At 50.6% G+C, this 15743-nt stretch overlaps 1 protein-coding gene across 2 annotated transcripts; it reads left to right on the top strand.

Annotated features, from left to right (window-relative positions):
• The first annotated feature begins 2064 nt into the window (after positions 1–2064).
• Positions 2065–15743, top strand: FRMD7 (FERM domain containing 7). Of its 2 annotated transcripts, none has more exons than XM_069867670.1 (12): positions 2065–3246; positions 7764–7868; positions 8207–8249; positions 9604–9637; positions 10368–10465; positions 10612–10726; positions 10923–11070; positions 12202–12297; positions 12567–12730; positions 12960–13028; positions 13117–13192; positions 13392–15743. In XM_069867670.1, the coding sequence occupies exons 1-12, from the start codon at positions 3190–3192 to the stop codon at positions 14418–14420; spliced, it is 2034 nt and encodes a 677-aa protein (XP_069723771.1). In that variant the 5' UTR covers positions 2065–3189; the 3' UTR covers positions 14421–15743. The 2 variants fall into 2 exon arrangements, with proteins under 2 accessions (XP_069723771.1, XP_069723770.1); XM_069867669.1 differs by having other exon boundaries at positions 9559–9637.

Genomic DNA, 15743 nt, shown 5'->3' with positions numbered 1-15743 from the left:
GGTGAGGGGCCCAGAACTGAACACAGTACTCAAGGTGCGGTCTCACCAGGGCCGAGTACAGAGGGAGAATAACCCTGCTAGTCCTTCTGTTCTTCCTCCAAAGACCCTTATTACACTTCCATCCTACCAAGGCCTGCCAGATTCCAGGTATGCAGCTCAAACAAAAGCTAAAATTGTGTCAGAGCGGTTCTTCAGAGCAGGCAGTGGAGGACAACAGAGCAGCAAGTGTCTGAAGCTGGGAGCTTGGGACATCAGTAGCAATCAAACATACTTCCTGTTGATTGGTTCTTCTTCCAGGGCAGGTGGTGATAGCTACAAGATAGACACAGTTCAAAGAATAGGAAACATTCCTACCTCAGTACTAGCCCAAGGTTTCAGGCGTGGATTCACAACATATTTATTATTAATTTCTCCCTGAGATGATACAATTCCAGTGGCTTGAGATACAATGCTGACAGCTAATAGAGAAACAGCTTGGATAGCTAAAAGGAGAGGAACGCAGCTGTCCTCCAAAGTGCTTCTAACCACAGTCTGACACTGGACAGGCCCTGAATCTACAATCTTTCTTCTAACCTATTAAAAATTACATCTGCACTACTGAGATTAAACAGAGGGCATTTGGCAAGCCTGTGGATTCCTGGAACATCAAATGGAAACCAATCAAGAAACGTGACTGCGTTTGCAGAGACATAGGGCTGCAAGGGACTTCAGGAGATCACACAGGAAAACCCAACACAAGGTGGCAAGGTCTATATATGCCTCACATGTTCCTTTCTCCAGCAGTGGTTCTCCAATGCCATCTTTGAAAATTCCCCACCTCCTCCACGTAACTGCAGCTGGCTTCAGCAATCCAGCCGTGCTCTGAGAGAAGCTTTCTCTCTTTTCCAATATAAATCAGCTTTGCCGAAAATTCAGTGTGTTTGTTCTTTTTCTTTCCATAGCAGCCATGCTTTTGCTGGTTACATGATCCTCATTATTTTGTTTTTAATAAAAAGAGTTTCAGATCTATTACAGTGGTAGGATGAATCCCAAGCTAACGATTAATCATCCCATTTGGCAACTCCTAGAAAGGTAAGTAGCCCTTAAGAATGTCACAAACAGCTGAACAGACACCAGGAGCTGCAACAGCATTTGGAAGCTGAAGAGATGCACGAGTTGGATACTCAGCACATCGATCTTGCTTCAGCAATAGGCAAGCTGTCCTTTAAAGGTGAACATTCATCCTATTTAGAAGCGCCTCTGAGGAGCGTTGTCGCAGAGAGAGGAGGTCAGGGAAGAAAGTGCCGTCTCTGCTGAGAGCATTGGGCCAGATGATTTGAGAGATCAGTGTCCCAGCATACAGGCTGAGAAGGACAAGGTAAATGAGAGCCCTTGGTGGCTTTGGCTTTTCTGATGCCTTGTTTCCCTTTTGCAATGGCATCACCACCACAGCAGAAATGGAAGCACTAACTCAAGCCCTGATGTACGACAGCTGTGGCAACGTGCCTCCTTCCTGCCAGTCGCTGTGGCAGAGCCTGTGATGTGTGAGCCACTCACGGGAGTGCTACTCTTCTTGATGCCCATCAGTATTTGACAGCACGAACATTTAAAAATGCAGAGAGAAAGTGCACTCAGCCCCCTGCACATGGCTTGCACATGGCCACGACCCTTCTTCCATGACACAAAGAGCTCAGACCCGGGGCTAAGGGCAGCACTGGAAATTTGGTCCTCGGATTCAGCACCTGCACACTCGGAGCAGCCAGCCCCTCACGGCCTCTGGCAGAAGGTGAGTTCAGCTGCTTTGTACAACAGATTCGCATGGAAAAGCAGATTACTTTAATGCTTCTTTTTCATCCTGGTTGGTGAAAGACTAGGGGGTTTTTTGTAGCTGAAAAGCTCTATGTTTTTTTTCTCTGCACCCCAGATGATAAGCTATTTGTATACTCTGACAGGCTCTGTCCTGGAGTCCCCAGCAGTATTTAGGAAATGTAAGTGGAACCACAATAAATGGACTGGGGTAACTTGCAGTGGATATTTCAGTGGGAACTCAGAAGGAAGCAACAAGCAAATGTCCACAGCAATGTGACTTTTTGGTTTGCAGGAATGTGTTTCCATCCCTTTGAGTCCCACAGGATCACTTGTAGTTGTGGGTTTTTCCAGCAGCAGCAGGAGTAATGATGCCTTTTGACACTCTAGCACCTACATTTTGGCATTAGTGCACTTATTTTTGCAAGCGGAGGTTCCCATCCGAATGCTGCCTTCATCCAAATGCTCAGTGAGGGGGGCTCCGTCAGACAAGTGTGGCCAGAGACGTCAGATGGCTCATCACCTCTCCGCAGGAGCTGAGGCTGATAAGCAGCATGAGTGTACCTGGCAGCCTCGGCTGAGCCCCCGAGGGTTTTGAGGGTGGGCAGCTGACAATGGCACTTGGAAGATGAGCTGACACTTGGGGGCATGGGCTTTTTAGGTCTGAAACAGGCACTAGGCCGTCTCAAAGGCTTGTGAGAATTCACTAAGCTGCCAGACCAGGGCGGCAGCTGGGAATTAGCAGTAGGTCCTCTTCTGCCTCCCCGGGAAGGACTTCCAGCTGGTTCCAAGTTCAGTTGGAAACATTTCCCAGTCTCTAGTACATCAGCCCTCCTGCCCAGCCCACACACCTCTGTTCGGCAGATAGGGCTTTATCTGCCCATCTCATGGAGTGAGCACAGTGCCAGGCAGCTGGTCTTTTAGGACACCTTGGCCAGACCAGAAAAGACGATGCTCACTGCTTGGTGGCTTTGGCAGGAGAGCTGCAGAGCTCTTCTTCCCTGACCCTGCAGTATGAAGCGTGGGCTTGCTTTGCCCTCACATTGCTCACCACCAGACGTAAAAGCTCTGTGTTTATCTGAGCGCTATTAGTGCCACTCTTGCAGAGCTGCTGCACAGCCTTTCCCCCTACTAATAGACCCATAATTTGCAGGGGGAAAACATCCTTTAATGCAGCGATGAATTAAACCAGGGGACGTATCAGTAATTTATCTATTTTTTTACTAATTGTTTTTAGGTATTCAGTTCTTTTGCTCCAGCCTCCGCTCCACATCTGTGACTGCAGACTCCATCCAGCTGAGAGGGAAATTATGTGTGCAAGAGGAGTCAGGGCTCTCTTCCCAGCACACGGCTCACATCGCTAGGACTCCTCCATCTGCCTCACGCTCAGCCACTTGCTTGAGGATGCTGCACCTGAAAGTCCAGTTTCTGGATGACTCCCAGAAGATCTTTGTAGTTGATGTAAGTGGGTGTCATATTTTTATTGGTTTTCTTGATGCTAAAAATTGAAGTCAATGCTGCTCGGAAGGACTGCATGGTCTCTGATAGCTTCTGGTTTTCAGCTTTGTTTCTAAAGCTGAAAAAAAAACCCCAAAAACTCAAATTCAAAACAAGATGTTATAGCACTGATTGCTAAGTGTCTTTCAGCACTCACCTGCTTCCAATCTCCCTTCTTATTGGTATTATTGATAAAGAAGGAGGAATGGCTTTTACTTATCTAGTGTCATCTTTTGGAAATTGGCTAATATGAAGTGATGATCTTGACAAGTGTTGAGTTCTTCTGTCATTTGTCTGGCTGCAAGCATAAGCATTCAACAGGAAAAGTCTGGGAACAGAATAAAAATAGGGTGTTTAACCAAACTATCCCTGGCGAGAAACATCTGCATGCATCTCTTCCCGAGCATTCAGTTCAAAACCAAAACTGTGTGGGTCTAAGAACAGTTGAGGAAAAAACCTCACTATATCTTCTTTCCTGACAGTGTCCTACAATATATTGTTATTAATAACTCACACAATAAATGCTAGCTCTGAATATTGACTGCTGAAATAGGTTAAAAATGTTAAGTATTAATAATTATGTTAGATTTATATATATGTATATTTATATATATTTATATGAAACTAGGTATAGCTTGACTATGTGTTAGAAACATCTTTTTACAAGTGTGATTGACCATTTGTGATTGGTTAGGATTTGATAATGGCAGTAGCTGAGTGAAATAACTAATTCAAGTAGATCTGTTCTAGCACTTAACACATCTCCTACGGGACCAGAGTGATTTATAGAAAATTAGTTCTTTTCAAGTTCTATTACATTTCTCAAACTACACTGTCTTCTGGTTTTACAGCGTAGCCAGAAAACTGCTTGGTCTCAGATGTTCTGCTAGGTTTCTTTGAGACAAGAATGTTGCACAAAAGAGTTTTGTAAAGCAATTTCATCCCTTGGCTCTATATGGAAGCTGTTTGATTTAGTTCAATTAACTTATGCTAGACCAAGAATCAGTTTAAAAATGAAACTAGTTGTTTAAAAATGCTCTTTTTCCATATTGATTAGATCAGGACATAGTAAGAGGCAATTTGAAAGATGCTACTGGTACAATATTGCTGCATTTTTTTGCATCTCTGCTTACTTGCCCAGAACACTTCCAGCACTATAGCTCTGCACGACATGTTATTGCAGTAAATAGCTTCCATTAGAAGAACTCCTGGTCATTTCCTTTTTTAGCATAGAATGGTATTGGAAACCCCTTTTAGGCATTTCATGCATTTGATGCTGAATGGGTACAATAAATGAGTAGTTGAATTAGTGACTTCTCCATTATAAAAAGACTGCTTTGGGCTAAGTTTTGAGCAGATGTTTCAAGCAACCCTTCCTAAACCCTTCCTGACTTTGGAAAGCTCTTTTGAATGTATGATGCTTTCAGGGAAAAGGACAAAAGAGGGAAAACACAGCAGGCCTGATTCCCCCTCTGCCTTGTGCTCAGCCTGTGCATCTATACCTGCCTCACATGGGTATCAAAACTGCCAGCATGTGCCATGAGGTCTCATTTCCAGCCTGGCTTTGCACAGGAACACATTCCTCTCCCAGTGCTGGCCTGGGAAGGTTTCCGCTCCTCTCTGCATCCTTGCTAGAAGCCAGGACCCAGCACCCTCCCCACAGCTGCTGAGCTCCCAGTTTCTTTCAGCTGGGTGCTGGGGGTGGTCCTAGCGCCCAGGACAGGGGAAATCAGGGTCCTGGCACATCTCCTCATGTCCCCCTTGCAACCTCCCTGCTGAACAATCCGAGGTTAAGCCGTGGCATGGATGGGGCCTCTGCAGGGCGCTGCTGGGCTGTGCCAGTGAGCCCCGCACCTTAGAGTCGTAGAATCACCAGGTTGGAAGAGACCCACTGGATCATCGAGTCCAACCATTCCTATCAAACACTAAACCATGGCCCTCAGCACCACATCCACCTGTCCTTTAAACTCCTCCAGGGAAGGTGGCTCAACCACCTCCCTGGGCAGCCTGTTCCAGTGCCCAATGACCATGAAAAATTTGTTCCTGATGTCAAGCCTGAACCTCCCCTGGCAGAGCTTGGGAGAAGAGGCCAGCTCCCTCCTCTCCACAACCTCCTTTCAGGTAGTTGGATTTAAACAATGCATCCCTGAGGCTGGGCAGCTTGGGAGCCTTCCCAGAGTAGCACAGAAAGGGTGAACCACTCTGCAGCCTGGGCAGACAAAGCCTGGGCATCTCTGCTAGTGGAATTCGCTACAGGGCAAGATTCAGCGGGAAGGAGAAAAATAAAGAAAAGGCAAAGCAAATAAGCACAGGAGAACTAATTTCCAAGGCTGAGTGAAGGATAAAGTCTCCCGTGGTGTCGTGTCGCTTATAATGAATAAAGGTGGGACTTTATTAATAGGAGGTGTGCAGAGCTGGCTGCACAAGAGCTGGTCCTGCAAGGGCACGAGGAGTTTTGGGGGTGGTGGCGTTTAGTGCATGGCATTGCACGCCAGCTGCAGCCATGCAGAGGACACCAGCATGCCTAGCATGGAAGGTATGTCTCAAGGTGATGGGGAAAGATCACACCAAATCTCACAGGCTGTCACCCCTCTCTAAACCACAGACCTGGGTGCAGCAGTCCATATTATGGGGAAAGCTGCAGAAATGTGGCTTTGCCATTGGACCACAAGCACTGCCAGAGTGTACTTTGGGGATGGGCGTGTATGTCCCATCTCTGTGTGTTGCGTTCACTGCTCTCTGCCTCTGGATGTGCCTCTTGCTTTCTTACTCTGCTTACGGTCCCAGCTGCTTTCACTGTGGAGAGGAGGGGCTGTGCTCGCCCCTCCTCTCCATCTTTTTACCATGTTCTACACAGGGAGTTTCTGCTTCTGAGTGTCAACCTGACCCTGCAGTGTCATCCAAGGTGTCAGACATGGGGCAGCCACCCTTACAGGTCCAGCTCTTGCCTTGCACTGTGGTTCTCCAGCACAGCGCCTGCTGCTCTCACCTGATAACGTGCGAGGCTGATGCTGCCCGAGCACAACCGAACCCCAGCAGTTGCAATAGCAGAGGTTGGCACCTCAGTAGCTCCCAAACCCAAGACGGGACATCTGCATGCAGTAGTCTGCAAGATGAAAGGCTCTGCTTTTTAAACCAGCCCCTTCATCAGCAGATCAGGTTTTCCTGGAGATGAGGCCCCTCGTCTGTCTGCCCTGGGCAGGGCTGGGCTTGGAGGAGAGTGAGTTGCTGCCAGCAGACATGTGGTGGGTAATAACCTGGTAAGAAACGCTTGCCCTTCCTGACTGCCTGACAAAGGCCAAAGCCTTTCATGCTAGAAAATTCTAGCTTGGAAATAAACATTTATAATTGTTTTAATGACACTTGTGATCTAGTAATTTTGAGGAGAACCGGGAGTGCTGCACACAAATGCTGTTATTACCCTATCACTTTTCAGCAGCCTTTCAGCACAGAGCCAGCAATTTAATCCCAAGAGAAGCTATGAAAGGCGGTTATTAGTGTGCATCACTGCCAGCAGCCAGGGTCCCTCCCGTCCCTACTGGGAGCAGCCACTGGCACGGGGAGCTGCAGCCTGTCTTCACCTCCACCACCTGAAATGCCTTAATTTACCAGCTGTCTAACCATCTAACCTGGCCTCTCTGCTCAGGTTTGCTTTTGCACTAACCTGTGCTCATTTTGATCTTTTCACAAGCTGATAAAAGAGCAGAAGAATGCTCTGCTGCTGTGGGTCGCTGCCAGGTTCATTTCTGGTGCTTTCTGGAGCATTTTCCAAAGTCGAGGGCCTCCCAGGTTTCTCCCCAACCGTGTCTCACAGCACAGCAACAAGTCAAGCAAAACACCTGCCAAGTGTTTCTGTTTACTGGGAATAACTACAGCCTGATGTAGTTATCACTGTGTGGTACCACTTAATTAATATTGCTAAAGTGCATGGATGACCCGGGGCCCAAGATGCAGGATCTCTGCAGGGTTAATTACTATTAACCGTAAGAGTAGCTCATCCTCAGCTTGCTGCTCACTGGCTGTCGGGGCACATAGGCTTACTGCACAGGTTTGAGTTGTACTCCCGTTTGCTCATAATCAAGCATGTTTGCCTTGGCCATCCCTGGTTCAGGCTGGTGCTCATCTTGGGGAGTGTTTGCCCAGACAGTGATGGTTGTGAGTCAAAAGCAAGATTTCTTTCCTCTTTCTTTCCTTTCTGATTTATTAAGTTCCTTAATAAAAGAGAGAAGTGATGAGAAGGAATCTGATTTCCAAGAGCCAAGGTAAATGGCATGCAGGGTGCAGTCCTGTCCCAAATGCAAAAACCAGCAGCATTTATTGAGTAAGGTTTTACTGTGACACAATGAGGAAAAATCCCAGAGCTCCTCTTGAGGTGAAGACAGGGAGCAGAAACTTCTCCCCCGTCTCACTGAAATCCTATCAATCACCACTGCTGTTAGCATTGCCTAACCACCTGTCTCTGTGGTGTGTTTGTTTGCTAGCAAAAATCCTGTGGAAAAGGGCTCTTCAACCTCACCTGCAGCCACCTCAACCTTGTGGAGAAGGAGTACTTCGGCCTGGAGTTTCGCAGCCAGGCTGGGAACCAGGTGAGTGCTGCACTGTACGGTGCCCTTGTAACAGCTGCCCCCATACCTGAATTACCAGGTGGAAAAAATCAACAGAAAGGTTTGCCATGATGCCAAAATTACCTTAAAAATGGGAGTTTCAAGGGAAGCCCCAAGCTGGTTGGCAGAACCCCCGGTGAGAGCCACAGCCCATGGGTTTTATCCGTAGCCACCTGTGCAGGGCTGCCCAGCGGAATGGTGTGTCGTGGCGGCTGAGCTGGCCAACATTTTTGTGTTGCATTCTAGCATGATGCTGCTTCTTTTATTCCCCCTGTCTCTCGTGCTGCTTATTCACCCAGTTCTTCATTGATTTATTTCAGGTCTGGTTGGAGCCACTAAAACCCATAACAAAGCAAGTCAAAAGTAAGTATTTAAAAGATAAGATTCTTCTATATCTCTGCTAGCGGCAGACTAACACAGACACATTCATGCAGTGTTATTGCTTGGGGTGGGGGGTTCTGGTTTCCAGCATTGACCTGAGCTCATTTTGTAGTGTAAGGCTGGGCAGTCTTGTTTGCAAAGACACTACAGTCCATATGAAATCCTGCAGAAATACTGCTGCCTTTGCAGCCTGCGATCTGCACCATTTTAGGCTTGAGCTGTTAATAACTTGACAGCTTGGCAGAGGAGCAGGAGCTGCTGTGTGCGTATGTGTGCTTGCATCGCTGTGCTGGCAGAGCGGCAGCATCGCTCGCCGCATGCCCTTCTTTCCCCTCTGCGGTTCGTAGCAACCCAGACACCTGTGCAGTCCAAGCCCTGCCTGAAGCAAGTTAACCGTGTGCCTCGCAGGCTCTGCTGCTTCTCTCCAGCCCTGAGACCCCGTGTTCTGCTGCACAATGATGCTGCGGAGCTTGACCTCAATTCAGGCTCAGCATCCCCTGCCATGGCCATGACCAATATTAACACAGTGCCCCTTTCAGCCTGTGCCTGTTTCTACCCTACAAATGATATTTTCCCAAAATACACCATGACCTGGAGATGGTTGAGAGCACGAGGCTATGCCAGTATTTGCCACAGGGAGGCTGTAGTGCAGTGTTTGCATCAATTTCCCTCTAAGGGGAAAGCCCGATGAAAAGCCTTCCCTTTCTGCAATTATTTCAGGTACCAATTTCTTTTTCCATGTCCCTTCTGGCCTGCTCTTGCCATGGTGTTCCGGGACACTTGGTGCCTACGAATTTGTCTGCCTCCCTCCATGCTCTTTGCCTTTGGCTTGGCTGTATGTTCTCATTCATCCCACAAAAAAGAAATTGCCCCAAGAGTCTCCTCTGAAGCTGTTGCATCCCAAGTGCTTAGAGGGATGGATATAATGTACAGCCTCACTGATGGCAATTACCTCAGAGCTCCAGCCACGCTCCAGACAACAAACCATGGCACCGCTCCATGAAATGCCCCTCCTGGCAGGGGTCTTTGCAACGTTAAGAATTGCTGGGGCATTTTCTTGTTAGTATTATTTAGATGTCTAACTCCCTGCTCACTTCCATTGGCAACACCGGGGCTCTGGGCAGGCTGGTTTTGGGGAACAGGATGGAGTCCCTGATGTTCAGGGCATCCTGCCCTCATTTAGAAGGGCCTGGAGTAATTTAATCTGTAAGGAGACAGCATGTGTGAAGAGAGTTGTAAATGTTCTCAATAGACATGTAAAAGAAAACTTATGAAGATGTTGTGTTTTAAGATCCTAAGGAGGTTCTTTTCAAATTTATGGTGAAATTTTTCCCAGTGGACCCTGGCCATCTGAGAGAAGAGCTGACCAGGTACAGTTCTTGTTCTATTACTTCTTACTGCACAGTCCTATATTTTTGTAATTGCGAAGCACATGGTTAATTCCTTACCTTCATCCACTCTAAGTTGTGTGTTAGCAATAGTTATCCTAAGTATTGAAAGAGCACTGTACTTAAAAAACCAAACCCAAGAGACTATCTTTTCTTGATCTTCTGTTTTCAAACAAAATCCACTTGAAGGATCAGCTGTCTTAAAAAGGCTGCAGTTTGTTAGCTGCCAAACGCTTTCGCAGTTGGGCACCGAGTCTGACTGTGCTCAGTCTAGCTCCTGCCTCAAGCTGTGCTCTGAAAGAACCTTAATTTTATTTTTAAAAAGGACATTATTAGCTCTTATGTTTTAGAGAAAGCACTGCGAACAGGAACTAAGAATAAAAGTAAGACAGTGCTTCTGCGGAACACTAGCCTGGAGAGATGCGAATGGCCTCTGAAGCATAAAGGAACGTTAACTAACTCTGACACCTACTAATGGACAGGGGCATGCTGGTCAGGGTGGTGCCCCCTCTGCAGCCTTTTGTGGGGGCTCCACACTCCTCCCATGACCCCACAGACTTGCATTCATTGGATTAAAACATGGGTGAGCACAGGGAGAGGCGCGGGCAAACACCCCGGCACATGCACAGCGAACCCTCAGAGCTCAGCCCAGTGCCTGGCTCTCTGCTGAGCCTGGCTCGCCCCCAGGGCTTGCTCCTATACCCCTCCACAGGTACCTCTTCACCCTCCAGATCAAGAAGGACCTGGCACTGGGGCAGCTGCCCTGCAGCGACAAGAGCGCAGCGCTGCTCGTCTCCCACCTGCTGCAGTGTAAGGGCGAGCGAGTGCCTGCAGGGCTGGTGCCCCTTTCTCAGTAACGGGGGCCCAACGGGGCTTGGCTTTGGCTGTGCAGCCAGGGGTTCCCCCTGCGCTGACCCCCTCGCAGACTAACCCCACTCTCCCCACGTTCTCCGCAGCTGAGCTGGGTGACTTCCATGAAGAGACAGACCAGCAGCACCTGGCGACTCACAGGTATCTGCCTAACCAAGAGTACCTGGACAACAAGATCATGCACTACCACCGGAGACACAGGTAAGGGCTGCTCCACGCCACTGCTGCCCAACAACCCAACCACCTGTGAGGCCCTTGCCTCTCAGAGAGGCTGTTCCTCTCAGCAGGCAGGATGGGTGCGATGCCAGCGCGTGCACATCCAAAATGTCATTTGTTCAACCCATTTCGGTGGCTGCCTTCTCACTCTTGCTGCTTCCCCGTGCATTTGTATCTCCAGTGGGAAGACGCCAGCTGAGTCAGATGTTCAGTTGCTGGATGTGGCTAGGAAGCTGGAGATGTATGGGATTCGCCCTCACCCTGCCAGCGATGGCGAGGGGCTGCAGATCAACCTGGCCGTGACGCACATGGGGGTGCTGGTCCTGCGGGTGAGCCTGGGGCTTGGGGCAGGGTGCTCTCTCCCCAGGGACATCACCTCGGGCTGGGGGGGAGGGAAGCGGGGGGCACACCCTTCTCCCTGGGCTCCAAATCCTACAAGAGGCAGCACATCCCGGCAGACCTCAGGTGCGGAGGTGATGCTCCGCGGCGTTGCTGCAGGGCTCAGCCCTGCCACCTCCATCAGCGCCGCCTGCTTGGCACTGTGGCTGCCCTGGCTCTGGTGGCCCTTGTCCTGTTGAGCGCGACTGTGTCAGCACCGCAGGTCGCACGGCTGTGTCACATGCGTTCACTATAATCTTCCAGCAAAAAATAGCCACCTCACGTCTGTGCAATTACATAACACTGTAATCACAGCGTAGCTGCAGAATAAATACAGACCTCCCTGCAGCCGGTGTGAAGCTGTGCTCGCCTCCCACACTAGCTAATTTCAACCTGGAAACATCTTGCCAGAGCAGAAAACAAAACCCCTAACTGTGGGTCTGCTCTTCATAATTAATGCTGCCAGACCTGGTTATTTATTCAGAGCCGTAAACACCCCTCATGCCTGATTAGAGCATCTGTGAGCCCATTAAAAGCAGGGCTCTCCCAGAAATCTGAGAGGGTCTTGGTGCCACAGCGTGGAGCAATGCAATTTTTGCCTAGTCCTGCTGTGACACCAGTGTCTGTCTCCAAATTGATGCGTAATGGTAATGAGGGGTGAGGTGCACTTGCAGACTGCTTAAACTGAGTCTAAAGGCACAGGAGGGAGCTGAGCTCTGCTATGCTTACCAGCGAATGAGAGGAGGGGGTGCTGATGTTGTATTAACTTCTCTGACTCAGGAGCTGGCGTCGATGGGATTCTCTGCCTGTACCTCTGTGAGGTTTGTCTTGGGATACTGGGGTTTTACAAATAGCTTCAATAGGCAGAATTAACTGCTGATTCTCAGTTCTCTTTTTGGAGACCAACTGATGGAGAGGAGGGTCCGCCACCAAGTCCTGGCACCCCTTCCTCAGACCCCAGCAAACGTGACAGCTGCATCAGAATCTCGCGCAGTGCCCTGCAAGCTCAGGATTTGGCCCATTGTACTTGTGCAATTCTGACTTGCTCTGTCCTGCTTTAACTGCCGTGCCTGTCACTGCAGGGCAACACAAAGATCAACACATTCAACTGGTCCAAAATTCGCAAACTGAGTTTCAAGAGGAAGCATTTTCTCATCAAGCTCCATGCAAACATCCCTGTAAGTACTGTGCTGCGGGCAGCTGCCAGGAGCAGGCAGCTGTGGACCGAGGACCAACCACATGAAGTCTCTGATTTCGAATTAAATCCGTTTCTGCTGCTCATGGGTGATTCTCCTCCCTCCCTTGAGCATGGCATGTGCCACACCTTGTTCCCAGTGGGTTGGAGCCACTGGCAGCCCAGTGCGATCCCCTGGGGGGGTCGAGAGGGCAAAGGGCAGAGCCTGGCCCTGCACCCCTGATGCTGGCATGCTTGTTTCTGGCCACGCAGGCACTGTGCAAGGACGCGCTGGAGTTCACCATGGCGAGCCGGGACACCTGCAAGGCTTTCTGGAAGACGTGTGTGGAGTACCACGCCTTCTTCAGGCTGTCTGAAGAACCCAAGTCAAAGCCCAAAGCCCTTCTGTGCAGCAAGGGCTCCAGTTTCCGCTACAGGTAAAGCCCTAGGGGAAAACCAAATGCATGGGGCCAGGAAGGGTGTGGGGATGGCTCAGAGCTTCCCTTTTTTTGTTATGTGGCTGGATGTAAGAGAATGATGCCCGACAGCTGTTTTTCCCTAGAGAGCCCCTTGCCTTGGCCCTGCTGCATCCCCTTGCCTTTCTTGGGGCACAGGGACGCTTAGGGCTGGGGGTGCTGCTCACACTTCTCCTCTGCCCCCCTGCAGTGGGAGGACACAGAGGCAGCTGCTGGAGCATGGGAGGAAGGTGAAGATGAAGAGCTTGCCCTTTGAGAGGTACCAGGGGGCATGGAGGAGGGCTGGGCCTGGGCCGGGGGTGTAGACCTTACTGGCCATTCACCCCTCCATACTCTTGACCTTGCAGGAAGCACTACGCGTCCCACTATGATGAGAGGCAGTGCCGCTCCTCCCCAGATCTCCTGACGGATGTCTCCAAGCAGGTATTTCCCCGTGGCATCAGAGAGAGGTAGTGCTAGGGCTGGAGTAAAGGCTCTTGAACATGGCCCCCAGCTAGTGGAGTTGAGCTGGAAGCCAATCCTTGACTCTGCAGGCTCCGTGCTGGCCCTGCTTGCTGTGCTTTGCCCCCCTGCCCAGCCAGGAGTCTGGGCACCCACCCACCCACTCTCTGCTCTTGCTCAGGTGGAGGAGCTGCGCCTGGCCTATGGCAATCGGGGCTCCTACCATGCCAACGGGGTGCACACCTCCGAGCCCTCACTGGACACCCGGCGCCGCAGTTCTGCCGTGGAAGTGACGTTTGCTGCCGAGCTGGAGCGCTCCAGGCCCGAAGCATCCCCTGCCTTCTTGTCCCACTCCAAAAGCTCATCTGCCTTCCCCCTGCTTTACTCCGAGCTCGAGCTGGAGCGGGCATGGGAACCCGCTGACCTCTTCGGTGCCAAGAACCCCTTGACTTCGTTTCGGCCTCACCACCAGTTCACCGGGAACAGTAAAAGCACCTCAGTGGGTAACATGCGGGAGGTGAGTGCCCGGCAGCTGGTGTATACAGACGTCCCGTGCCCCCCGTCCGTGCCTGCCCCAGCCCCGCAGGTGCTCTTCTACCTGGACAGGCCCCCACAGCCCCCGTGCCCTGCGCTGGCACCCGGCGAGGAGGCAGCGGGACCGTCTGGTGGAGGTGGCCCCATGGCAGCAAAAGCCCCTAGGCGGAGCCCAAGCGGGACCCAGCCTGGAGAGTTTCATCACCAGGCTGCGTCTGTGGCAGTGGGTGCAAGGATGGCCCCGGCAGGGGACAGCAGGTCACTGGCTCGCTCCTTCGATTACGGCCTTCAGGAGCAGCCTCCCAAGAGGTCTTGGAGCCAGTCGGACATGAAAACCATCCGCTTCCCCTACAGCTCTGAGTTCAGGCCCCTGGGGCCGTGCCCCACGCTGAGCAGCCGGAGAGCAGGTGTCTTTTGGCACATGCCGGCACAGCCGGGGCTGCGATGCGCTGCTGAGCGCTACGTGGGCAGCAGCACCGAGTCCAGCGACTCCGACTCTGACCTCCTGGCTGCCGACTACTGCTCCCTGTACGGCCGGGTGCTGCGGTCGCCCATGGCCCGCGTGCGGCTGTCCTCCGGCAGCCTCCAGCTGGATGAAGAGGATGAGGAGGTGTCTTTTGCCACTGGCGCTGCTGAAGAAAGGACTTCCAGGGGGGGCCGCAGGTATTTCACCTAGGTACCTGCCACTGGCCAGAGGGAGCGGAGGTGGCTGGCACTGACGTGGGGCCGCAGGAGGCTGCCACTCTTGTTTGCAGAGGTGCTTACTGCTTGCAAAACGTTGATGGGCTTGTGTTGTGAGAGTGCTCTTAGTTATAGAGGATGTATTAATAGACAACAGGGGAGCATTTGGAAGAAGTACTCAGCCCCTGCACTATATTTGGAAGCTAGAGCTCTCCTGAAGTCCTGCAAAGACCTTGGGTCCTGCTCAAGCTGGTGGCTGCTGGCCATGCTTGGTGTTGGGCTGATGGATTCTTCATTGAAAGAGGAGGTATAAAAAGAAGCGTCATCTCATGGAAGAGTATAAACTTCTGTTTTTCACAGCTGCAGGGAAGGGTGTTTGAGGCCCATTTGGAGAGGAACAGGATGTTTCGGAGAGGCAGCTCCAGGAGCTGATCCCCTGTGGACGCAGAGCCTGTCTCCTCCATTCTGCCTCTCCTCCCTCCAACACTGGAGGGTGTTTCTGGTCCAGGACAATGTTACACGCCTGCTGTACTTTTTTGTGATGCTTAGAGCCATAGTGGAAGCACTATTCTTCCTAGCACTATTCTTCCCCAAGAAACATCCCCTTGCTGCCTACAAATCATTTAGCAACATCCAACAGTGTGCTTGGGGAAGTGGGTTCGTGAATGGTACCATAGAGCTCTGCTTTTCGCAGGTCCATTAGCTGTCGTTTTTCCTGGCAGCAGCTCCATAACCCCAGCACCTCAGGGTCCTGCTCAAATCTAGAGGAGCAGGGCATGCAAAGGGGTCCTTTGTTCCACCAAGCCAGGCCTCAGGTAAGCAGCAGGGGGGAAAAAAGAGCTCAGGAGGAAATAAACAGGCAGCTGCTGCTCATCCTTGGGATTAGGATGTAAGACACTGTACCCATGGTGCTTCCAAACTTTCCTGTTTACTACAGAAGAGACTGCGTGCCAGCCATGGTATTTCCTATTGCTCCCTTGAAGGGAGAAGGTATAAAGATAGTTCTTGGAAGTACTTTTATTACAAGACCTTACCATTACCCTAAAGCTACATGAAATCCATTGAGGAAACTGGAGAATGAGGACACCTGTGTAAGATTTTAGGAGAGAACTGTGTTACTTTCTTCAACCCTGTAAGACTCTAAAGGATGACTTGAAGGAGAGGGACATCCCAGAAAATCCACAGTTGAGAAACTATTGTGACACGCTAGGATAGATTTCAGAATCAAGGAGGCTGTGACAAAGACAGAAAATAGGTTAAAATGTAAAAAGAAGGGGCCTTACGGGTACTGCTCACCCTGCTGTCCTTTGTTTTAGAC

Source organism: Phaenicophaeus curvirostris, chromosome 13, assembly GCF_032191515.1.
Source record: "Phaenicophaeus curvirostris isolate KB17595 chromosome 13, BPBGC_Pcur_1.0, whole genome shotgun sequence".
Taxonomy (NCBI): Eukaryota; Metazoa; Chordata; class Aves; order Cuculiformes; family Cuculidae; genus Phaenicophaeus; species Phaenicophaeus curvirostris.
Note: the sequence above shows the minus strand (reverse complement) of the source record. Positions and strands in the feature narration are given on the sequence as shown.